We start from the raw sequence: 25,871 nt of genomic DNA, 5'->3' as shown, positions 1-25,871 counted from the left end.
TTCGAGCCAGAAGTCCCAAGTTCAAATCTCACGGCTGCCACTTACCACCCATGTGACCCTGGGAATCTGACTAAGCTCTCTGAGCTGAAAGGGGACAGCAGCGTGCTGCGAGACTCCAGGAGATGGTGTGTGAAAGGGCCCAGGACCAAGCCCGGCACAGAGCAGGCCTCAGCAGGTTCTGCTGCTGCTGAATTAAATTGATGTGAGGATGTAAGTCTTATAAAAAAAGATCTGCCACTGTGTGCTACGTAAGTGGGGCTTGAGGCTTGACTGAGTCACAGGGTACTGAGTAGAACCCTACTACAGCCACCAGAAGGGTCTTAATGACACAGTGTGAGGGGAGGCTGGGCCCAGGGCAACTGCTTGTCCAGCTGGTGAAGAAAAACCAAGACGCCGAAACCGGTTTGGCTCAGTGGATAGAGCGTCGGCCTGCGGACTGAAGGGTCCCAGGTTCGATTCCGGTCAAGGGCATGTACCTAGGTTGCGGGCACATCTCCAGTAGGAGATGTGCAGGAGGTGGCTGATCGATGTTTCTCTCTTATCGATGTTTCTGACTCTCTATCTCTCTCCCTTCCTCTCTGTGAAAAACCTATAAAATATATTTAAAAAGAAAAAGAAAAACCAAGAGCCTGGGGGTCTGTGATGTGATATAAATAGAGACCCCAGGAAACAGAAGACTGTTCCCTGGAGAAGTACTTAGTGGGAGGGATAGACTTTTCTCTCCATGGCCAGCCACCTGTTGCATGCCACCTGCTCTATGTCCACAGATGGGTCCCTGGGAGGTAGAAGGGTGCCTTCTTCAGCCTCTGACTTACCTGGCACCTTGGCGTCATTGCAGATTTCTGCAAAAGGTCTGAAAAAGAAATGAGGTGGCAGTTAGGAAATGAGGTTTTTTTCTTTTCCTTCTCACCTGATACGCCCCGAATCTGGACATCTCTTATATAAATAATGTGAGATGAGATGCCACCACTGCTGCTGGGCGTAGCCAGGTAAGACCCAGCCAGTCTGGTCTCTATTTAAAGTGCCGTGTCAGGCAAATGGCCCCTGGGGGCCTGGTTCCCTCGTTTATAAAGCGAGGGTGTGGTCTGACCCAGTGATCAGAAATGTGTGCCTCGGTTTATGTAAACAGATATTCATTACAGCATTATTTTATTTATTTATTTATTTTACAAATCTTTTATTTTTTATTTGATTATTTTACTTGCAGCATTATTTATATAAACCAAAAAAAATTTAGACGCCACTCAAACGTCCATCAGTAGAGACAGTATGGCCCATCGTACAGTCATTAAAGGGAATTATCATGGACACAAATAACGCTCAAGTGCAACCACGACAGCCAGACAGGAGACATCAAGTTTTATTTAGGTTACAGATAAATACTGTGTGACCTCAGTTTCATTTTCTCCAAAAGCATGTCTGAGAGGTATTTAAAAAAAAGGGGAAACATGGCTGGAAAGCCCCTGCATGTCTGTGGTGGTTTCTCGGGGAGGTCAGCCTGTGGGGGCGGGGGCGGGGTGATGGGCATTTTCTCCTACGATCGCCTATATTTTCCAGTGGTTACGTCAGGGGGTGGGGGAGAATGGAAACCACTATTCTTCATTGGAGACCTTTCTGAATGATTTGATTTTTTTGTACACATTCAAATATTATTTTATTTTTGCCGAAACCGGTTTGGCTCAGTGGATAGAGCGTTGGCCTATGGACTGAAAGGTCCCGGGTTCGATTCCGGTCAAGGGCATGTACCTGGGTTGCGGGCACATCCCCAGTAGGAGGTGTGCAGGAGGCAGCTGATCGATGTTTCTCTCTCATCGATGTTTCTAACTCTCTACCTCTCTCCCTTCCTCTCTGTAAAAAATCAATAAAATATATTTAAAAAAAACAAAAACAAATATTATTTTATTTTTAAAACTGAAAAGGAAATATGCGTAGGGGAAAATATGGAACACACCACAATGTGAACTCTGAAGAGGAGAGTTATGGAGTATCTTCTTTACTTCTACCTTTTTAGATTTCCCTAATTTGTTTTTAAATCTGAAAATAATCAAATAACTATTCTATTTAAAATATTGCCGAGACCGGTTTGGCTCAGTGGATAGAGCGTCGGCCTGCGGACTGAGGGGTCCCGGGTTCGATTCCGGTCAAGGGCATGTACCTGGGTTGCGGGCGTATCCCCAGTGGGGGATGTGCAGGAGGCAGCTGGTCGATGTTTCTCTCTCATCGATGTTTCTAACTCTCTATCTCTCTCCCTTCCTCTCTGCAAAAAATCAATAAAATATATTTAAAAAAAAAATAAAAAAAAAAAAATATTATAAGGATACTAGTGGCCTGGTGCATAAAACTCGTGCACATTAAAAGGGGATTAATTAGAGTAAATATTTTAATATTGCTATTTGCCCTTTCTCTATAATAGAAGTGTCAGAGATGAAAGAAAATTAGTAAAATGTATATGAAAATCTCTTCCTCCTGTCAGAGTCTGGGGTGCACCACGGGATGCAGAGTCAAGTCCCCGCCTACCCATATGCACCTCAAAATCACACGAGACCCAGACACGGCTGGCTCCCCCTAATTGGGCTAGATCCAGACCCTGCCGGTCCCACCCTTGTCAAGTCCCGCTGGGCACGGGGCGCAGCCTTAGGTCCCCTGGCCTGGTGCCAGGGTGGGGAATGTGGCCTGAGGTCCCGCAGCCCAGGCCGGGTTGGGGGGCATGCCTTGAGGTCCCCCATCAATCCTTGCCAGGCGGGGGACACGGCCTGAGATCCCCTGTCAAGCCCCGCCGGGCAGGGGGCGTGGCCTGAGGTCCCCCATCAAGCCCCGCTGGGAGGGGGGCACAGTCTCAGGTCCCCTGTCAAGCCCCACTGGGTGGGGGGTGCGACCTGAGGTCCCCAGGCCCGGGGCGAGGGGAGCAGCCTGAGGTCGCCCGGCCCAGCACTGGGGCAGAGGCACGGCCTCAGGTCCCCAGTCTTGGAGCTGGGGCGGGGGGTGTGGCCTGAGGTCCCCCAGCCTGGCACTGGGGCCAGGGGTGTGGCCTGAGGTCCCCTGGCCTGGCACCAGGGCAGGGGGTGTGGCCTGAGGTCCTCCGTCAAGCCCTGCCGGGTGGGGGGTATGACCTGAGGTCCCCTGTCAAGCCCCACGGGGGCGGGTGGGGTGGGGTCGGGTCAAAGCCTCAGGTCCCTGCTGATTGCTCGTTAAGGCTCGTTATGGGAACTTGGCCTCCCCTGTGGGTGCAGCCATCTTGTGTTACGACAACCGCCCCCTCGGCTGTGGGCGCCACCATATTTGTGGCGCAGTGATGGTCAATTTGCATATTCCCTATTTGTTATATAGGATATGGTAAAATATTGACAAAAATAAAAATAAAATCTCTCTGGGTAATGAAAAGACTGTTATTGTATAAATACCATTAAAATGGGTAAAAATTAATGATAGAGTCAGAAAGTCAAATTTAATTAAAAATTTAAAAATAAACAAACACCCATAATTGTTGCAGCTGTGTTTTAGCAGAAAGGGGTTGTAATCAGGACACCTGGTGATATAGACTAAATATCTGTGTTCCCCAAATTCAATGTTGAAACCTAGTCCCCAAGGTGACGGTATTAGAAGGTGATAGGTCACGAAGGTGGAGCCCTGGTGAATGGGATGGATACCTTAAAAAAGAGGTCCCAGAGAGCTCCCTTGTCCCTTCCACCATGTGAGGACAAAGGGAGAAGATGGTCATCCATAAACCAGAAAGTGGGCCCTCACCAGACACTGAGTCTGCAGGCACCTTCCCAGCCCCCAGAACTACGAGAAATACATTTCTGTTAAGCCACCTGGTCTATGGTATTGTTACAGCAGCCTGGACAGGCTAAGATACCTGTGTCTGGAGTCAAGCTGACTCATACTGACTTTCACCATCCCTTTCCTGATCTGGGTACCGGTTTTCTCAGCTTTAAGATTGGAGTGTTAAGCTAGCCGCATTCTGGATTCTGTGCAAGTGCATGATGGGTCTCTCAATCTCCCTCTCCCCTTCCCCAGCCTTGGCTGGGCCTGCTTGGGGATTCCCCTCCCGGATCCAGGCAGCACCCTCTCCCTCGGCCACTCTTCCCACCCTGCCCCAGGGCTGGGGCACTCACTGGAGCTGGTTGATGATGACCATTCGGACATGCTCCCGGGCCTTCAGGATCTTCTCCAGCCGATGGATGTCGTATGTGTTGGGGTTCCGGAAAGGGATGTCATCAGGCAGGCCTGTGACCTCAACGGCGTCTGGGCTGTCCCGGATCAGTTTGTAAGGGACCAGCACAGGCCGGTTCAGGCCTAGGGCCTCACCTAGGGGATACAGGGGGTCAGGGTAAGGAGAAGATGTGCCTTGTTAAGGCCAAGCTCTCTGGGAAAGGGCTGGAACAGGGGTCCTCAAACTACGGCCTGCAGGCCACATGCAAATAAAATATTGTATTTGTTCCCGTTTTGTTTTTTTACTTCAAAATAAGATATGTGCAGTGTTCAGAGGATTTTGTTCACAGTTTTTTTTAAACTATAGTCCGGCCCTCCAACGGTCTGAGGGACAGTGAACTGGCCCCCTGTTTAAAAAGTTTGAGGACCCCTGGGCTGGAACCTGGCAGGGTCCAGCGCAGCAGCCATCACACCCCCGAGAGTTTAAAAGTCAACACAAACACACCATTTAAAAATCCAATTAGCAAAACTACACATCTAACACCCAATGCTGATAATGAAACAGGTACCGTCACACGTGCTGGGTGCAATGATTTGTCAAATGTGCACACCTGGAACTGACATATGAGGACTTGATAGCTGCTGAGAACCCACTGCTTTTATTCAGAAAAGATTAAGTCCTTAAGTATCAGGGATGAAATGATGTGATGTCTTGGATTCACTTTAAAGTTTTAAAAGTATCAAAGCGAGTTTGCAGAAAAAGATAAAATAAGACGGGCAAAATGCTGTGTTTGGGTTACGGGGTGGGCCGCCATGTCATTCTTTCTGCTTTTGTGTATGTTTGAAAACTGGTTCCAAAATAAAAAGTGAAAAAGACAACAGCACCAACCCCCAGCAGAGTGGCTTCCCATTTGCTCTCAAAATGAAACCCTGACTCACCTCAGGCCTGCCCACGTCCCCGCCGCACCGGGAACCTCGCCCACCTGCGTGCTCTGCTCCTGGCCCTCCGCCCTCCCGCTGGTCCCTCTGCCTGGCAAGCTTTTCCTCCAATGTTTGTCCCCGCTTGACATTAAAGTCTCAGCTAAAACGCCCCCTCTTCGAGAGGCTTTCCTGATCACTCCTAACCCTCCCCCTCATTCTCCGCCACACTTCTGCATTTTCTTCTCTCTCTGAAATTCTTCTTTGTAAAACATTTACTGTATGTCTCCTCTGCTACAAGGCAAAGCGGAGACAGTACAATATTCATCACAAATAAAGTGTAAATGCACGTAGAGCACTTGGTACAGCCTGACACTCCATAATCTAGAAAGTGCTGTATCAATTGTAACTATATTAACGGTCCCACCCTGGGCTCTGCCTTCAGCACAGGGCCTCGCATCTCCTGGCTCTCATCTTCCCATGCCCATCTCCCTCTGGGGCCTGGGCCCCTGATGGCTGGAGCAGACTCCTTCCTCTGGAGTCCTCAGGGCTGAGCACTGGTTGGGCGGACGGGTATGTGCATAAATAAGTCCTTGGCCGTGGGCCATGGCCTCTGCCACACAGCCCAGGCCTAGAGGAGCAGAAATGCTGACTGCTGTCGCTGCCCTGCATACCACAGACTGGGTTCTTTCCCCTTCTCGGAGAGGGACACTGAAGGATCAGTTCCCATCAGTCACGGGCAGAGCAACTATGTCCTCAGGCAGAGCTGGCAGGCCAGCTGGGGGCAACTGGAGGCCACGCTGGCTGCAGAGGGAGGAGGGCCCCCCCTCAGGAAGACTGTCCCCCCAGATCCTGCCCCAGGGGCCCCGCCCCGGGAAACTGACCGTATTTCTCATTGAAGAGCTCCTTCACCTGCTCCCGAAGGATTACCTTCTCCCCGAGTCTGTTGGCATCATCTTCATCTACAAGAGGAAGACATGCGGGCATGAGGGTTGGCATGGGCCTGGCCACTGCACCGGCTTCCTCTCCCATGTGGCACCCCTGACCCTCACCGGCTGGAGCAGTCTCTCCAGGCCCCACCCACTCCCCTGCAGCCTGCTTCGGTCCCCATCCATCCATCCATCCATCCAACCATCCATCCACCCCACTTTCTCTGAACAGCTCCTCCAGCACAGGCCTCATGTGAAGCACGGAACAGCCTGAGGAGAGGGAGGCAGGGCCCCTCCACTGAGGCACTCACAGCTTAGGGGGGTGGCACACAGTCACAGCGCCCACCCAGAAGACACACCTACAAGGAAACATGGGGCATGCATCGTGCAAGTCCGGAGAGGCTCCCTGGGAGAGCGAGCTGTTCAGGGGGTGTCTCTCCTTCTGTTAGAAGGCTGATGAGGGTGGAGCGGGGTTGGGGAAAGGCACCCAGGCACAAGGACTGGCCCGTGCATGGCACCCAAGGGTGCAGGGTCACAGCATACTGGATGTGGCTGAAGCACAGGCTGGTGCTAGGGGAAGCGGCTGTGAGGGGTCCAGCAGCGGGTGCCAGTGTGACGGAACTGGACTCACAGGCACTCACCCTGCCTGCCTCACAGTCCACCAGCCCCAGGCCCGTGTCAGGGAGACAGAACGCACCAGGGCAGCTCTTCATGGGGCTTGGACCTTGTGTTCCCCTCACCCCTCTCCTTGGTTTAGAAGAGCAGCTGGGTCAGGGGAGCCCCAGAGATAGGGCCTGGGCTGGGGGATGTCGAGTGTAGGAGAGGCCAGGGGAGTGGACGGCATGAAGAGGGTCCCGGGACAGCAGCCTGCTGGCTTGTGGCCTGAGCTGGGGAGAGAGCTGGAGTTCCAGGAAGGGCACTTTGTACCATCACACAGTAACCACACTGGCTGGGCCTTGGGCCCGGGCTGGGGGCGGAGCTGGACATTGGCAGGGAGCCAGGGCCTGGGAGATAAGGGGCAGGACAGACAGAATGGGTCTGTGGAGAAAAACAACGCCTGCTTTAATCTGGAAAACCTCACAGAACGCAGTGCCATTTAGAAGGCCGACGGGAACGGCGTTTCCCAGGCCCTGTATCTCTCAGCATCTGCTGCCCCTGCCTGCACATCTCTCTCCCCGAGTCTGGGGGCCGCCCCACAGGCCAGGGAGCTTTCCAACCTGCCTGCCGATGCCCCTCCTCCCCGCGCTCCTTCACCTGCCGCCCCTTGTCTGGCCCTGCTCATGGCCACCCTCCTGGCTATGGGGTCTAGATCTGTCGGATCTACAAGTTCCTCCTATCTCTTTTCAGCTATCGGGGTGCCTGAGACACCCAAAACACCAGGCAGCCCAGTTAACCTCCTCCTGTGTCCCCATCTCAGGGAGCGATGGTTCTACCCTGCTGCACCAAGACCCAAAATTCAGCCCCTCCAGAACCCTCCCTCCCACAAGCCCCAACACGGCCCCTCCACATGGTCTCCAGGACCCTAGACGCGGCTACAACGGATTTGGTCCTTCTCCAGGTCCCGGGAAGACAACTGACAGAGTCCTGGCCCCAGGACCACCGAGAGCCTTCAGGGAAGTGGCAGACTTTCCACTCGTCCCCTTGCAACAGGGATTCCTCTGGTGGGCAGGACTCTGCACAGGCATGACAGCACCGCAAACCAGGGAAGGGTACCTGGGTTCACACCACTGCGTGCCAGACGCTTAGCTGACACCTTTCCCAGACACCACCATGGCCACTCCTCACCACAGCCCAGGATACAGAGGTTCAGAGAGGTTATGTAACGTGCCCAACGGCACACAGCTGGTAAGCGCCAGGAATAGTGTCTGACCCTGGAACCCTACTCTTTCACTCCCCCACAAACCCCGGGTTTCCTCAGGTCTCTGTCTCCCCATCTACACAAAGAAGAGCTGATCTTTAAGGTGTTTCCTCTTAATTTTTTGCTTTATCAGCTCATAGTTCCAGGTCTGCCTCCTCTTGAGCCCAGGGAAAGGCTGGATTTATAGCTGGTTCTCAACAAAGCCTGCTGGATTGAAAGGGAGTGGACAGCAGTCAAAGGTGAGTCCATCAGCTGAGGTTGCTGTGGCTGTCTGACGAGGCCGTCTCTGTGGAGTCTGAGAGTGCCTGTTGCAAGCACCCACCCTGTCTCCCCTGGAGGCTCCTGCTGCCCCGTGGGTGGAGAGAGACCAAGACAAGACAGCCTCCTCACCTTGGGAGAGGCGACGCCAGCCCCCAGAGGGCACAGAACTTGGGAGTCAGAAACCTGAGTCATGTGACGTCAGCTCTCAGCACTTCTGCTCACTGCTCATTTCTCTCCTGAACAAATATTTCATGAGCGCGGTCCCACTTGGATGCAGTGCTGTTCCTGGGCACTCAGCAGAGCACAGAAAACAGCCCTCGTCCGAGGCAGGAGAGGGTGAGGAACGGGGGTGCCCTCCGGCTTGAACACCGCTGTGTGAGGACCGAGCCAGGCCCACAACAGTCACCACTGGGTTCTCCCGCCTCAGCAGCCAGCCTCAGCTTCTCCCCACCTCTTCGTTTTTATTTAATCTGGAGGAAAGATGGCCCTTTTTTTTTCATAAAGGATCAGTTGAATAAATGGGCCAGGTAGGTTCTGGGGGTGGGAGGGCTGGAGGGGAGGGTGCCCCTGCTCCTCTGGGCACTCAGAGGAAACAGGAGGCAGCTCCTCGGGCTGTGGGGGCAAAGGAGTGACCCCCTTTCTGGGAGGAAACCCGAACCAGAGGGGAAGGGACCCCTCTGTGCTCCTGCCCCAGCCCCAACCTGCCCAGCTCTGTGTTGGGGAGAGGGCAACGTGACCCTCAGAACACACTGGTGTTGGGGCTTGGAGGTGCCAAGGACTGAGCTGGTCTCCCTGATGTGAATCGTGGTCAAAGTTCCTGGCTGATGCAGCTTGGCCTGGCATCTGGTTACCCCTGGGTAAAGAATGGGGGCAGGGGGACGGGAGCTACACGCCATGGTCTAAAGCAGCGGTTCCCAACCCTCCTAATGTTGCAGCCCTTTAATCCAGTTCCTCATGTTGTGGTGACCCCAAACCATAAAATTAGTTTCGTTGCTACTTCATAACTGTAATGTTGCTACTGTTATGAATTGTAATGTAAATATCTGATATGCAGGATGTATTTTCATTGTTACAAATTGAACATAATTAAAGCATAGTGATGAATCACAAAAACAATATGTAATTATATATGTGTTTTCCGATGGTCTTAGGCGACCCCTGTGAAAGGGTCGTTTGACCCCCAAAGGGGTCGCGACCCCAGGTTGAGAACTGCTGGTCTAAAGGCTAGTTATTACTATTCTGAACCCTGAGTCAGCAAACCAATTCTGGGGATTTAGAATAAATCACGCCTCCTGTGCGCCTCTGAACCTAGGTTGGCTGTAAAAGACACCAACAGCTTCAACATTGCAGAATGTTCTCCATTTGGAAACATAATTAAGGGGCTCAATGTGGAGTGTGAGTGTGTGTGTGTGTGGCCTTAAAGTATCTGCTTGAATGCTATATACAGTGGGGAAGAAGGCATAATGACAGGAAAGGTCCCTGGCTCAGTAGATTACAAAGCAATCTTGATTGTAACCCTAATGCTGTGTGACATTTGGAAAATCACTCAACCTCTCTGGGCCTTCGTTTCCACATCCTGCAAATAGGAATTCTAGCCTGTTGGGAGGATCTAATCATGTCACATAAAAAAACTTTAAGGTCTCAAGCCATCAGAATCAAATTGTTGTTGATGGTATTACTAGACCAATGCCTCAATTATCCTGTGGTCTCAGGAAATGAAATTTTACAGGAGACTCTTCCAGATAATGGAAGTTTATTCTCTTAGTCCTCTGGGTTTGATTTTCCCATTTTAGGTAGAACAGTTTCTAAAATGTATCCAGTGCCCTTTTCTTATTAAGCACACAGTGGGGGGAGTGAGAGAAGTCACCCTCATGATCTACCCCCTAGTACCTTCCAGAAAGTGCCCCCTTTACCCCCCACAGCAGTGACCTGTATCCCACTGCCCCTGCCCCATCCTGCGGGCATTTCTCCCGCCTCTTCCTGCTCATTCCAGTTTCCTGGTCTCCTCTCTTTCCCTATTGTCTGCCCCAGAAGTCTCATCTTGTCCTTTCTAATCCGCTGTCCGTTAGCCGAGGATTAATGAAATTTTGCCTGGGGAAAGAAAGCAACCAAGCTTATTAAATCACAGCCATAGTAGATACACAATTTTAAGCCAATCAGCTTCGGGGTGATGCCTGGGGTGGCCCCACAGCCTTCTCCTGGGGCAAAGTACCAGAGCCGTGAATAGCCTGGACTTTCCCTGCCTGGTGTGAGGCCTGCAGCTGGGATTGATGACCATGCTGATAAGCATGATCATAAACAGAAGCACAGAGGCAGCCCATAGCGAGGGAAGGGCTGCTTAGAGGGAGAGCTTGGTCCAGAAGGTGGAATAAATATTCCTCCTCTCCCCTCTCTCTGCCGGGCCTGGGCGGTGGACGTAAGGGCGCTCCCCCACTGGGGGAGCAGCTGCCGGGGCCACAGGTGGGAGAGCAGCCATGTTCCTCCCTCAGGCCTGCAGCTGAAGACACCTCCCTTTCCTGGCACCAGGCCTTTGCCAGGAGAAGAAGGTGCACTTGGGTTCATCTTTTAACTCCTGTTGGGCCTGCACGTAGGGGCAGCAGGAATTCCATCATCTGTTTTACAGATGGAGAAACTGAGGCTCAGAGAGGGGGTGGCTGTGCTGCAGCGGTGGAGGCCCTCGCCCAGGCCTGTGACCTCAGGTACCGAGAGAAACGTCTGTACATGCGCAAAAGGAAACATGTGCAAGGGTGCTAACTGCAAGGCCTTGGGAGCAACCCAAGTGGCCTGGGGCAGGAAGACAGGAATTCAGGGTGGTATGGCCGCTCCATGGAACATTATGGGGCAGTGAAAACAAACAAGCTACAGCTGCAGGTTTCCACAATCTGTTACGTAACGTTAAGCGACAAAAGCAAGTCCCGGGCTCGTTACAGTAGGGTACCGTGGTTATGAAAGTAGGAAAAAAAAAAGCAAATGAAACAAATTTGGTTTAGGCAAATATTATATGCCATAGAACAGTTTAGAATATCAGCTATTGAACAATGATTATATAATGTGGTGGTGGTGGTGGTGGGGGGACAACCGCCATAAAAGACATGGAGGAATATGAATATAGACTGTATAATAGACAAGAGGGAGATGCTAGGTTTCATAGGTGTTATAATAATGTTGTGGACATGTAAAAGAATAGCATCGTTCTGAGGAGATGTGGGAGATGTGTGTTGAAAGATGTGTGAAGAGTCAGGATGTCTGCAGCTTACTTCAAGTGGAAATAAATGGGGGTGTGTGTCTGTGGCGGGGGAGAAGGATGGAGGGAAGAGGAAGGGAAACCTGGCAAAACGTTAGGAATGAATGAATCAGAGAAAGGATGTATAAGCCGTTACAACACTATTCTTTCATTTTTTTTTCCTGCAGTTTTGAAAAATTGGAGGCAAAAACCAAGAGAATGGTACACATAAAATTGAGGGTATTTGTGCTGGGGAGGAAGGTGGACAGGATGACGGAGAGCACGTGGGCGGTGCACGTTGCTGGTACTGTTCTAATTCTCATGTGGGTGCTGGGTCCATGGTGTTCGTCGTCGTCTGTATTAACCAGTTAGCAGGCCATCAGGAGGGAAGGCCAACGAAAGAATAAAATAAATGGCACTAAGGGCAATGTGGTAGCCGCGACTGAACACCGAAACGTCAAAAGGACGTTAGTGGAAAAACTGATGAAATTTAATGTCTGTAGTTTAGTTCATCACATCGTGTCAATCCATGTTAAGTTCTTAGCTTTGACAGATGTGCCAAGGTTACGTGAGATGTTCATGTCCTAACATGGGCCAAACAGTATTTGGGAACTCTGAATCTTTGCAATTCTTTGTAAATTAAAAATTATTTCAAAATAAAAGGTAATAGCAACCCATCGATTGCTACATGCAGAGATCGATGACAGAGCGATTGATGTGATTAGTGCATGGGGTCCACTGGGGAGGGGAAGGGAGGAGGGAAGAGAGCGAGTGTTCTCCCTGACAGCTCCCTCAGGCCTGGCTCTGTTCCCATCAATCCGCCTCTCTTCCCTGGGTGGATGGTGGGTGGAGGGTGGGCCACAACCTGCTGGGGCAGGTGCTCTGTGCTCCTCCCTCCCTAGAGCCCAGCTGTCTGACCTCCAACTGCACACAAGGGGCTGAAACAGTGGCCAACAGGGGGCTCTCTGGCTGGGGCCCCCCTGTTGGGGCAACCCGGCCCTTCCACTATCCCCTCAGCTGCCAACATGGGGATGCAAACTCCACATCTGCTGACCACACACCCACCAGAGACTGCCTGTAAACTTAGGGCTGCCCTTTGCTCCTCATCACGAGGCTGACCTCTAGGTGTTGATATCCCCGTTTTATAGGTAAGTAAACTGAGGCTCAGAAGAGTCAAGGTGCCTGCCCAAAGCCACCAAGGACCATGGTCTGCCATCGGCGGCACCAGGACTCAAATTCACGTTTCTCTGACGCCTAGGTTCTGCTTTCCTGTCTGAGGTCAGCCCAGCACCTTCAGGAAGGGCTGTCTCACAAACGCTCCTGCAGCCCTATGGCTTCACCTACGAGCCAGGTTGGGCAGGGCAGGCACCCAGTTTTGTCATGGGGTCCATCCTAGACAGACAATCCTTGGGCCAGCCATACTCATGGCCTTTCCCAAGGGGAAATGCCTTCTTTCCTCCCCCCATCTCTCTCTCTCTCTCTCTCTCTCTCCTCTCTCTCTCTCTCTCTCTCTCTGTCTCTCTCTCTCCCTCTCTCGGCTTTGCCTCCTTTCCTCTCTTCTCCCTTCCTCCTAGGTCCCAGCTACACAGAGACAGGGACAGCACTGACCCAAGGCTGGCCAAGGACCAGGCGGAACTGTAGCCACACTGGCCAGACACGGAATGCCATGCCCTCCGCATGATGAGCAAGGCACCTGCCCCTCTCGTGGGAAAGGTGGACAAACGGGGCTGTTGGCCGCACAGGCTGGGCAGAAGGAATGCACGCTCCTGCATCATCTGGCTGATTCTGAGGACACATCCTCATGCTGTGCAGCAGCAGCAGCCAACGCTACAGCTAACTACCACGAATGGACATTCCCTGCGGGCTGGGATGGTTGTTTTTCAGTGCCCTGTTTATTTATTGAGCACCTACAATAATGCCTGACCCATCATAGGTGCTCAATAAATAGAGAAATCAAGCTCTTTAAAAAAAAAATCTTTATTGATTTCAGAAAGGAAGGGAGAGGGAGATTGAAACATCATAGATGAGAGAGAATCATTGTTCGGCTGCCTCCTGCACACCCCCTACGAGGGATCGAGCCCACAACCCAGGCATGTGCCCCTGACCGGAATCGAACCCGAGACTCTTCAGTCTGCAGGCCGACACTCTATCCACCGAGCCAAACAGGCTTGGGCGAGAAACCAAGCTCTTAAGTGCCAGACACTATTCTTAGATCTTTGTATGGATTCATTCACTTAATCCTTCCAACAACCCTATGAGGCTCTGTGAGTATCTGCACTTTACAGAGGAGAAAGCTGAGGCACAAAGAAGAACAACGCTGCCGTAGGTGGGAGGGGGATCCAGGATTTACCCTAGAGACCTAACCACCTCGTAGTATATACAGCCTCTCTCTGTCCTGGCTGCAAGGCTGGCAGGGGAATGTCTAAAACCCAGGCTCATTATCATGCTGAGTGCCTATCACAGTGATGGCGAGCCTTTTGAGCTCGGCGTGCCAGCATGTTGAAAAACCCTAACTTAACTCTGGTGCCGTGTCACATATAGAAATTTTTTGATATTTGCAACCATAGTAAAACAAAGACTTATATTTTTGATATTTATTTTATATATTTAAGTGCCATTTAACAAAGAAAAAAATCAACCAAAAAAATGAGTTCGCATGTCACCTCTGACACGGGTGTCATAGGTTCGCCATCACTGACCTACCAGGACCTTGTCTCCACACGTGAGGAGGGAAGAGATCTTCCTTCCACCCCCCCATGCTGCAGCGCCTCACTCTTCTGCACTTGCGACCCCGAGCCCACATTTCCAACTGCCTCCTTGAGCACCCTGGGGTCTGCCCTTCCCCAAATAGCCTCTCCCTGTGTCCCAGACCCCGCTCTCCCACACGGCTGGGCTGCTCGAGGGAGAAACCTTGGCTGGCTGCCTCCAACCCTTGGTAGGCTGTCGTGGCCCCACAGCCGGGCACGTGGCCCCCCATTAGCTGTCCTAATCCCCGGGGCCTGTGACTAGGTTTCTTTATATAGCAGAAGGGACTGTGCTGCTGTGACTAAGCTGGGGATCTTGGGGCGGGGAGATGATCCTGGACGACTCCAGTGGGCCTTAAATAGAGGGTGAGGCCAAAGGAGGCTTACAGTTGTTCATAAGGGAAAGAAGACAGCAGTGCATAAATAATACAAGGATACACTCCGTTTCCAGTGCTCACTCACTTTTGCCCCACCCTGTGTAGTCACTAGGTCCAAAGCAGGAGCTGGGACAACGGAAGCAGAGGGAGGAGTGGTGCTTTGAAGATGGAGGAGGGGCCATGAATTCGAGCGGCCCCCGAAGCTGGAAGACGAGAAAACAGTTCCTGCCTAGAGCCTCCGGAAGGAACCTGCCTGCAGACAGCCTGGCTGGGGCCCTGCTGTAAGGCTGAGTTCAGGCTTCTCACCTCTACAACAGCACGGCAATAAACCTGCTTTAAGCCACTAAGTTTGAGTAATTCATTACAGCAGCCACAGGAACCCTGGAGCCCCTTGCCTCCATCCACAAACCCAGGTGGTCTCCATGACCAGCCACTTTTTTTCTTTTTTTGTTAATCCTCACCGGAGGAAATTTTTCCGTTGAAGGAAGGAGGAGAGACAAAGAGAAACATTGATGTGATGTTTCTCCTGCACGCGCCCTGAACAGGGCCGGGGATGGAGCCTGAGGTAAGTGCCTTTGACTGCAATGGAACCTGGGACCCGTCAGTCTGCAGGCTGACGCTCTATCCACGTATCCACGGAGCAAAACCGGCGAGGGTGACAAGCCACTTTCTCAGAGAAACTTCCCACGGGTCCAGCCCATGTATCAGTGGACTCTCATCTCACGGTGGCAAGAACGTCTCACCTGGCCTCCCCAAATCCATTCTCTGCTCTGCAAGCCACACTGATCTTTCTAAACAGTCTACCTGACCATGTCATTCCCTTGCTTAAAACCTGCTGAGGGCTGCTGTCCACCTGACAAATCCATCCTCCTCCCCCTGGCACACAAGACCCTCTGCTGGCACCCCTCTTCCTGCTTGTCACCCAGGTCGTATGTTCTGCCTGCCGTTCCCCAGGTCCCCCACCTGAGAGGTCACGGGAAATCTGCGCGGTTTCATGGAATAGATAACGGACCATGAAGGGGGGACTTCCTATTCCTGCCCCATCCTGTGTGGCATCTATGATCATGTATGGGGGCGGGGTTCCTATAAAGGACAATTTTTCCTCTCGGGCCCAAGACTGGGTCATGCTAAGAAGCCATCACTGCTCAGGGCCTGATCCCAATATCCCTGCAAGATGCTCAGCCCAGTCTCCGGGCTGTGGGGTCTTCATGGCCACAAGGGGAGAAGGCTCCCCCCTGGGGAGAAATGGGGTTTTTCCATTGGGCGTCAGGACACTGCCCACTCCTCCCTGACCATCTGACCAGCCCCTCCTCCTCTTCCCAACCCACGAACACTGAAGGCACCAGGACTCCGGTTCTGACTTGACTCACTTCCAATGATCTCATTCTGTTTTAGGGCTTTAAAAACTAGCAATGTGCTCATGACTCCCCAAATTATACATCAAGCCCAGTCTGCTCCCTGAGCCCCCGACTTGTGCATGGACCTGCTACTAGGTGACACCCCAGAGTTCACGGCTACAGAATGAGCCCTGACATTGCAGTCTCCCAACTGGCTCCTCCTTTTCTTCCAGCTCAGCCCAAATCCCTGAAGTCAAACTCCTCTCTCTCACAGCTACACCAGCAAGTTCTATTGGCTTTAGCTACAAATATACGTGGAGCCAACGACTCACCCCTGGGCCTCCCGCCTTACTTTCTCCCTGATCCCATCTGTCCTCCCCCGCCGTCAGAGCGATCCTGTTAAAGTCTAAATTGGATTCTTTCTTCTGCTCAGAAGCCTGCATTGGCTCCCAGCTCACTCGGAACAAAAGGCAGCATTCTTACCCAGCCCCACACAATCTGCCTTCCCTCCCATTTCCTACCAGGTCCTCCATCTCCTTCCTCCAACACACTGGCAGGTGATCGCAGGGCCTTTGCTGGTCATTTTTGCCGGCAGTGATAGCCTTGTCCTCCCCCAGCTCACTACCGCCCCCTTCAGGCCTTTACTTGAAGGCCTTTCCTGGACACTACCCATCTGTTGCAACTCCCTAAAAATAAACACAACCCCTCTCATGGCTTCCCTGCTTCGCCTTAGCACTCACATCTCACTCGCTTTATACTTCACACACTGGTTATTCTCTGCATCCACACCAGAACGTAAGCTCCGAAAGGCAGGCTGTTGACTTTTAAAGTCAGTGTTGATGAAATGTCCAGCACCCAGCCCAGTGCCTGACCACAGACACCTGAGAACTGTTCATGGACGAAATAACTGCACCTGAGCTCCCAAAGCCTTGAAGGGCCCCACTGCGAGCTGTGCTGTCCTGGTCCCCATGCCTGGGAGCCCCCCACCCCCCAGGTCCCCCTGGCCTCTTTTGTCACAAGACCCCTCCCGAGGCTGGAAAGATCCCGTCCACCCAGCAAACGCCTGGCGCTGAGCCACACTTAGTGCCCCGCCCCCGCTGCTGTGGCTCAAAGAGGCATTTATCCGGCAGCAGGAGCTTCTGTTCAGCAGGCAGTGCCTGGTGACTCCTCCAGCTGATCCCCTTCCAGCCCAAATAAAGGCGCTGGCTGTTCCTGTCATCTTGGGTGGTCCCAGCTGGGGACATGGTTTCAGTGAGGTTTCTGGAATGTTGCACAAGAGTCAGGAGCCCCCTTCTGGGGCCCGTGGAGGCCCCGGTTTAACCATCACTGGGGAACTCTGAGGTTCCCCTCCCCCACCTGGCAGGGCTAGGGCCACCGACCAACCCAAGGGCAGGACGGGGCTGCAATGACCCAGCTGAGCCCACACAGGCCTGGAAAAGGGTGGGGCCTCCTGACATCACATCCTTCCATCGCCCACTGCGCAGCCTCCCCGGGAAGAAAGGAGGCAGCCGGCCAATTCTGGGCCTGGCAGCTAGGCGTCTGTCTGCCCACAAAGGCCTCCAGGCCCCGCCCAGCAGATGCCAGCTCCTCCGGGGAAGGCGGAGGAAGATCGTTACTGGAGCCTAATTAACAAAGAAAACCAGAGATAATTAAGTGGAAAAACATGTGGCTGGCGCTAGAATTGTGCTATCTTTAGAAACTTGAGAAAGGAAGGTTTTATTTTGAGTCCTCAAGAGCCCGACAGAGATATGAGGTGGAGAGAAGGTGGGGAAGGAGAAGCCGGAGGAGTGAGCGTGACTGGGGGCGGGCAGAGCGCGGTGCAGGGAGTGGGGGCAGGTCGCCACTGAGGGCATTTCTGTTCCGTGTAGCCTCAAGGCCCAGAGGCAAGAAGGCTATTTATCTGAGATCACGGGCAGCAAGTTAACTTACCCGAGATCAGATAGTTAGTGAGCTCATCCAAGGTTACAGACAGTTAACTTGTCTAAGGTCCCCCGGCTCAGAAGTGGTGGGACCGGTTTCTGAAGGGGCCGAAGGGGACCTGTTCCCGCCTCCACCAAACGCCCTCAGCTGATGGCAACACCTCGCTGGCAGCCAGGCCCAGCTCAGGGCCTCTTCCCGGGAGCCCACTCCACACAGCACCTGCTGAAGGACAGACCCCATAGAGGAGAGGGACCCAGAAGGGGCACCCATGGGGGCCGTGGCCCTTCCCCCGGGGAGCTTCGCTCCGGGAACTGGGCCTCAGTCTGTGCTGGGGGTGGCAGTGAAGTGAGTGTAGTAGAATTATCTCCTTTCCTCAGCAGAATGCAATTTTACACTGTAGTTCCTTAAATTAAAACTCAAGTCGAGTTTATGAAATAATAGACCCTGTGAGGACTTCCTAGAGCAGCGGTTCTCAACCTGTGGGTCTTGACCCCTTTGGCGGTCAAACGACCCTTTCACAGGGGTCGCCTAAGACCATCCTGCATATCAGATATTTACATGACGATTCATAACAGTAGCAACATGACAGTTATGAAGTAGCAACGAAAATCATTTTATGGTTGGGTCACAACATGAGGAACTGTATTTAAAGGGCCAGAAAAGCTGGGGCTGCCAAGAACTCGGGCCCTGGCTCACAGAGGTGCTCTGCTCCGGCCTCAGGGACATCAGCGCAAGAGCTTGCCCTGATGGGGCCGGGCCTGCAGGGTCCAGTCCACACTGCAAAGCCAGGCCTTCCAGGCCCTCCACGCTCTGGCCAGGCCGGCCGGCCCGCTTCGCCACCTCCTGCTCCGGACGGGCCATTCACCCCCCTCCTGGCCTTGGCTGTGCTCCAGGGTGGCCCTGCTGTGGGACTCCTTCCATTTTACACGCAGGGAAGCCGAAGCCCAGGCAGGCAAACCGGACTTGCTGGAGTCAGACAGGAAGTTGGCCGCCTGCTCTGGGTGCCCAGGGGGCGGGGGCCTGGCTGCTCAGCCGGGGGTTCCCTCCCGCTGGCAGGGTAGGCAGGGTTGAGGGGACGCAAGGAGAGGAAGCTGGGGCAGGGCAGCTGGGCCTGTAACTGGTGACCATTTGGTGCCCAGACCAGAGAGGAGCTGAGCAGCAAAGGGAAGGAATGCGGTGGGTGGGGGCGGCGCTCACTGCACCCTCCCTGGTCCTGCGGGTGTGAGCTCCGCCTCCCTTCCTCACCAGGCGGTGGGAGCTGCACCAACTGGAGCCCGCCCCTCCTCGCCCGCAGTGCGCCCTGTGGGAAGCGGCCTCTTTGCCTCCCTCCAGCAACAGGGAATTCCCTTCCAAGGCTTTTTAAAAAGCCACCATTATTTGAGGATAGTTCTAGAACGGTCTTTACTTCTTTGATCCCTCTGGTGTTGCCCAGGACTCAGCTCTGCTTACCCGCAAACCCCTCCACTTCCTTTCCTTGGGCTCCACCTTCTCCTGTTCCCTCAAAGGCTCTTTTCCTCCAAGGTCTCTTGGAGGTCACGGTACTCTGGGCTCGACCCTGGGCCCTCCTCTGCCACCTTCACACCCGACTGTGCCCAGCCCCATCGCCACCCTGCCGGCTCTAAGCACCACTCAGGACCCGCCAACTTCACATCTGTCCCTGCGTGTCCCACAGGCCTGCAGACCAAGCCTTGAGTACCACGATCACCCTTCCAGAACCTTCCCCCCTCCCTTCTCACACCCTACTGCTACATCTAGACCCAGCTCCACCATCGCTGGGTCCTGCCGCCACGGCCGACCTCACTGCAGAGTTCAGCCTTCTGTAATCGGCCTAAGGTGGGTGGATGTGCAGTTACCAGGTTAACCGTAGGATAATGCAAAGCAGATCCAATCATGTCAGACTGAAAAGGCCTCCAATGTTACAAAATAAAGCTTGAATCACCAGGATTTGGGTCAGGGCCTTTTATAATCCCGCTTCATTCTTCTATTTTGTTGTTAATCCTCACCTGAGGATATTTTTTATTGATTTTTAGAGAGAGTGGGAGGGAGGGCAGGAGGAGAGAAACATCGATGCGAGAGTAGCATCGATGGTTGCCTCCCTCACATACCCTGGGATGGAACCTGCAATCCAGGTACGTGCCCTTGACAGAGAATTGAACTCGAGCCCCCTGGCCCATGGGCTGACGCTCTAACCACCAAGCAACACCAGCCAGGGCCTCATTCTTTTGCAACCCTCCTCCTCCAACGCCCAACACCCCCTGCTCAGGCCCCACGAACAGCACAGACCTGGGTATGACTTTGCCTCTTTCTGCCTCAGTGTGCTCAGCTGCCTCACAGGCTGGTGTGAAAAGCATAGAGCCTGGCGTGCCAGGGGCTCAGAAAGGCTGGATGCGGTCCTTTCATGGCTCCCTACCTTTGTGGTGCTGTCCCAGCCTGGAATTCCCCAGCTCCCCGGCCCTGACCCCCAGATGCAGCTGGTTCTCGGGGGTGGGAGAAGGGTTGGTACTGAACTCACACAGCTGCGGCTGGGCTCAGGAAACCAGCACGGCTCCCCTCATAGTTCCTGGAAATGAACCTGCATGCAGACTAGCATTCCATGCCCCTGGCTCTCTGTGCCTCAACCTCCTCACTCCCTCCCCATCCTTCTAGCCCTCACCTCCAGGGCCCTGACTCCAACGGTCTTTCACCCCCATTGGAACCTACAGCCCCTTGCTCCGGTGGCCACCCTTCCCCTGTCCGCCTCTGAAGAGTCAGCAGAGGGGCTCTTGCACAAGCTCTCAGCACTCGCTCTCCTGCCCATCTGCTTCTTGGGGGGAGAAGCCTCCTCTCATCCTTCCTCCCACCTTCTCTGCGACATCACTCATTTCTTTCATTAAAATCATGCTGTTGCCCTGGGTGGTGTGGCTCAGTTGGTTAAGCGTCGTCCCAGGTTCCAAAAGGTCGCCAATTTGATTCCTGGTCAGGACACATGCCTGGGGTGAGGGCTGGATTCCCAGGAGGGGACATGCAGGAGGCAGCCCAGCGATGTTTCTCTCTCTCCCTTCCTCTCTAAACTCAATAAAAACATATTAGAAAATAAGGTCATGCTGATGCTATTCCCACCTCTAGGACCCTCTCCTCCCATTCACCCTGCAGCTCCCTCTCCAGCTCTCTTCTGCCTCTGAAGGGTCACCTGTCCCTGGTGAGTTCCGTCCTCTTCTCTCCTTTCCTGAGCCCACTGCTCCACAAAGGCTCCCGCCCAGCCTGAGCCGGGCCTCAAGGACTCCGGGTTGCTCAGTCCCACAGTTCCGTTCCAGGTCTCACGCACTCGACCTCTCAGCAGCATTGGGCCCAGGTGACCACTCGCCTTCAACCGTTTTTCACTTGGCTTCCAGGTGACCCATCTCTCTCTCCACTTAAATGCTGGAGGGCCCCTTCCGACTGGACTGTCCTCATCCTCACTGTGATCTGGTCCCGTAACTGAAATACAGAAGGGCTCCCGACTAGTGGGACTCTCCCGGATTTGTGGATCCAACTGCCTGACCTGCCTGTCTACTTGGGGGTTAAACTTGCCCACTACTCTGCCCCCTATCCTTTTCCAGGTGTTCAGGACAAAATCTTGATGTTTTGAGGGTTCAAAATGAGTCCCCCCCTCGATGTGCTTCTGTGGTATGCAGATTGTTTTGAGCCAAAGGCAACTACTTCTGCCCTAGTCAGTTTGGCTCAGTGGATAGAGCGCCATCCTGGGGACTGAAGGGTCCCAGGTTTGATTCTGGTCAGGGGCACATGCCCAGGCTGTGGGCTCGATCCCCAGTAGGGAGCAGCTGATCAATGGTTCTCTCTCATCATTGATGTTTCTATCTCTCTCCCTCTCCTTTCCTCTCTGAAATAAACGTGTATTAAAAAAAGATAAAGGCAGTTACTTCTTCTGACCCATCTACAGGACAGCGCAAACTTGTGCTGACTAAACGTCGGCTCTTACCTCCTGCAATGACCCCAAGGTGCATTGCCTCATCCCTGGCTCAGGATGTCTCACACACCTCAGTCCCCCTCTCTATGCCGAACCTCCCCTGCACGTGGGGCCTCTGACCCTCTCCTGTAGGCAGGGTTCCCACACATACGTATGCATTAAATGTGGTTTCATTCTCATGCTAATATGTCTCACCTCTAATTACTAGACCAGCCAGAAGAACATTGAGGGCAGAGGAAAGTTTGCTCCTCCCCCACAATGTCAACTTCGTCCTCTCTCTTTTCTGCACACACACCCACAGTATCAGCAATCTTGTCGGCTCTACTTTTCAAATATGTCCAGGACCCCAGGGCCTTCCATTGACTGGCCCCACCCCCTGGAAGTTTTGACCTGGATTTCTACTTGGCTTAGACCAGTGGTGCTCAACCTTCCTGATGCCGCGACCCTTTAATACAGTTCCTCATGTGTGGTGACCCCCAACCATAAAATTATTTTCGTTGCTACTTCATAACTGTAATTTTGCTACTGTTATGAATCATAATGTAAATATCTGATATGCAGGATGTATTTTCATTGTTACAAATTGAATATAATTTAAGCATAGTGATTCATCACAGAAACAATATGTAATTATATATGTGTTTTCCGATGGTCTTAGGCGACCCCTGTGAAAGGGTCGTTCGACCCCCAAAGGGGTCGCGACCCACAGGTTGAGAACCGCTGGCTTATACCCTCACCTCTTTTAGGCCTTAACTCTTATCTGTTGTCTTCTCAACACAGTCCTATCTCTGTGGTATTTGTCTCCATGGCACTAGTTACTATTGAATAGTACTGCCTCTTCTTATTTACCTGTCTCCCTCACTAGAATATAAGCACCACAAGGAGATTTCTGTATATTTTGTATTTCTATATCTTGCTTGACACAGAGCAGATACTCAATAAATTTCTGTTGTATAAATAGATGAACCCAAAGGATTGTGAGCCTGAGGGTTAGATAGGTAGGACCAATGTTATAGATGTTATAGATGCTGGCAGCCAGAAGGGGGCAGCAAAGAGCCACCCAGTGTAGATGAAAGATGAAGGGGGGAGCGCATGCTGAGTGACCGCAAGCAGGTTCCTTTATCTCTCAGTCTGTTTCTTCCTTTAAGACAAGTTGTGGGGATGGATCACTTGTGCTGGTATGGGAAGTCCCTGCAATTGACAGACCATGAGCATGATGTGGATAGTAGGCGTCCGTAGTGTGAGGAGTGCCTAAATGTCCACACTTGGCGGTCAGGGTAGTTAACTATGATGCAGCTTAATGAGGGAATATTATAAAGAGTTTTAAAGACCCGAGGCCAGCCCACCTGGGTGTGGCTCAGTAGTTGACATCAACCTATGAACCAGGAGGTCAGGGTTCGATTCCCGGTGAGGGCATATGCCTGGGTTGCAGGCTGAATCCTCACTGGGGGTGTGCAGGAGGCAGCCAATCAGTGATTCTCATCATTGATGTTTCTCTCTCCCTCTCCCTTCCTCTCTGAAATCAATAAAAAAATATTTTTAAAAATAAAAATAAAGACATGGGGCCCTAGCCAGTGTTAGAGCATCAGCCTGCGCACAGAAGGGTTGAAGGTTTGATTCCCGGTCAAGGGCACATGCAGGAGGAAATCAATCGATGTCTCTCTCTCCCTCTTCCCCTTCCTCCCTCTCAAAATCAACAGGAAAAATATCTTCCTGTGAGGATTAACAACAACAAAGAAAAACAAACAAACAAAAAAGACATGGGAAAACACTTATGTTTTAAGTTTGTGTGTAAGTAAATTTCAGAGAAAGAACAGGGAGATGTAAAATAAGCTTGTGGAAAAATCTGGAAGAAACGTATCATCATGACAATGAACAGCCATGGCCAGTTAGATGTTTGTATTTTCAGACTTAGCATGGGCGTGTATTTGCTATTCCCTTTAGGGTTTTATGACCGGCTAGGAGAATGTGCTGTGGCTATTACTACCCCTGCTACCTGGGCAGAGGCCCCCTCCGTCCTTAGTCCCTGCTTCTGCCCAACACATCCCGGACAGCTTCCTGCTGTCCCAGCCCCTCTGGGTTTCAGAGAGGTCACCGGGACTTGAGTACAGAGGGTGATGCCAGATTCACCTCGAGTCCCTTCCCCAGCGAACAACAAGCCGTGCTCTGCGCGTGTGCCTGCCGGGGGCCCAGTGATCTGTGGCCCCTGGTGCACATCTGTTCCTGGGAGCTGGATGCCTGGGAGGGCAGAGACAACCCATTCGTGTCCCTAGCCACCCACCCCTCTGGCCCCTGGCCCAGCCTCCCTCCTTTAACTCGGTGTTACTGCAGGCAGGTGGGCTACCACTGTTGTGTACCTCTCCAGGCCTCACAGGCTTGGGCTCCTGGGGTCAGGCCTGCGTTACCTCGGCTCCTTGAGGTTAGGCGAGAGCTCGCTCTAGTATAAGTGGGGGGCCTGGCCCTACCATCCATCCCTAGGCCGTCCCAGCTCCTCCAGCCTGGATGCCCACTCCCCAGGGGTCCCATGGAGCCGCTGGCTGACAGCTCCCCTGCCTGGAGGCCTGAAAGCCCTCCCATGCTCAGTCCAAGCCTGTCTTTCTCTCTAGCCAGGCGCCTACCACCACGCAGCACGAGCGGGAAAGGCTACCAGACACCAGTGGGGAAACGCAGGCCCTGAGGGCAGATGTGTACCCAGTTGGGACAACGCTAATGGCCTTGTGGGGTCATCTCTTTGGACTCAGAACAAAACTGGCCCAGGAAGGGCCATACCCTCGCCCCACTCTGGGCCAGCCCACCGTTCCAGGCCACACTGTCCAAGCCCCAGATTTAATGACCAACTTATTTTCAAATCACAGTTTTCTTCTTTACGATTCATCTTCTCAGGATGTTTCTGTTAGGAACGGCCTCTCTGGGAGCCTTCAACAAATGAGGTGGAAAATCTGAGAGCCATCCTTCAAGGGGTCCCTCCCTACCTAGGGAAGCTCCCCTCCTTCCCAAGGCTCACCCCCAGCACCCCATTTCCGCCCTCCCCAAGCATGAGTCACGTCCAACCCTCTGCAGTGTGGTAGTGGCTGCAGAGGTGGGCTTCATAGAAGGTTCCAGGCCCCTGGGGTGGGGGCAGTGCTCAATGGGTAGGAACAAGGGTGTCTCTCCAATCACCTGGTGGACAGTTGTCCCTGGATATCTTCTGGGTACCAGTGTTAGTGTTGACACATGACATTCAAGACTTGACGGGCCCCCTGCTCCTCACTGCTTGGCACTATGAAATCCTCTGGAACTTGGACACAAGTCCAGGGAAAAGGGGATCCTAAAGAGACTCAGGTTAAGTTTCTGCCACTATGTAATGGTGGGTTTTGGTAGAAATCTAGTTCAATTTTAGAAGAATAAAAGAGAAAGTTCATATCATACATGTCTGAATTAGCCGACTAAGGTTCACTCCGTATTTTTAGAAGAGGACGAAAGAGAAAGGAAAGTCTCAAAGCCTTCACTGTGCCGGGATAAGGACTGCCTCTTGGTCAGGACACGCCATACCCTCCAGCGGAATGGGCTCCACCCCTTACTGGTGCCCTGGCCATGTCCCCTGGGCACCGCTGAACCCTGTGCCAGCACCACACACTGTTCTGCTCACCTCCAAGGCCCAGGTCAATGTTACCCCCTCCAGGAAGCCTTCCAGAGCCTCTGGAATAACAGTCACTGCCACCACCACTGGCTGAGCGCTTTCCCACAGCAGGTCCAGGGCTGAAGGCTTTACAAATACTCATTTGAGTGGCAGGACAAAGCCCCCCGGGGCAGCAGGGTGCAACTGGCCTCCAGAGCTCACCCACCACTGCCCACCATCTGTCGAATTCAGATCACCTGGGGAAGCCGGTACGACTATCTCCATCTTACAGACGAGGAAGTGCCGGCTCAGGATGTGAAGGAATGAGCCCAGTCACATGGCTAGTAAAGGGTGCAGGGATTTGAACTGGGTCTCTCTGAACACCAGCCTGTGCTTTCCCATGGCTGACATGCTGCCCAGCTATTCCTCCACATGCCCAGGGCACCTGCTAACGTTCGCCTCCCCCCGAGACCTGAGGTCCTGCTCCAACATCACCCCGATGCTGGCCTGTACCAGGCTTCAGTGATTTCCTCATGGAGATTTGGAACAGCCCTTTCTGGGGCAGGACCAGCACTCAATGACCTCCAGTGAGCCCTCGGTCTCCTGTG

General features: G+C 52.9%; 1 protein-coding gene across 2 annotated transcripts in view; it reads right to left on the bottom strand.

Annotated features, from left to right (window-relative positions):
- Positions 1 to 25,871, bottom strand: part of GTF2IRD1 (GTF2I repeat domain containing 1) — a gene marked incomplete at its 3' end in the record, with an annotated part of 76,601 nt that overhangs the window by 2,909 nt on the left and 47,821 nt on the right. For both annotated transcript variants that reach the window (XM_081090352.1, XM_081090351.1), the window contains exons 21-23: positions 5,955 to 6,032; positions 4,116 to 4,308; positions 816 to 853 (exon numbers count right to left, since the gene is read on the bottom strand). In XM_081090352.1, the coding sequence (XP_080946478.1) occupies positions 816 to 853; positions 4,116 to 4,308; positions 5,955 to 6,032 (309 nt within the window). The remainder of the gene's footprint in view (positions 1 to 815; positions 854 to 4,115; positions 4,309 to 5,954; positions 6,033 to 25,871) is intronic.

This window comes from Myotis nattereri (genome assembly GCF_964212035.1).
Source record: "Myotis nattereri genome assembly, chromosome: 4".
In the NCBI taxonomy this organism is placed as follows: Eukaryota; Metazoa; Chordata; class Mammalia; order Chiroptera; family Vespertilionidae; genus Myotis; species Myotis nattereri.
The sequence above is the reverse complement of the archived record's forward strand: the minus strand, read 5'-3'. Positions and strand labels throughout refer to the sequence as shown.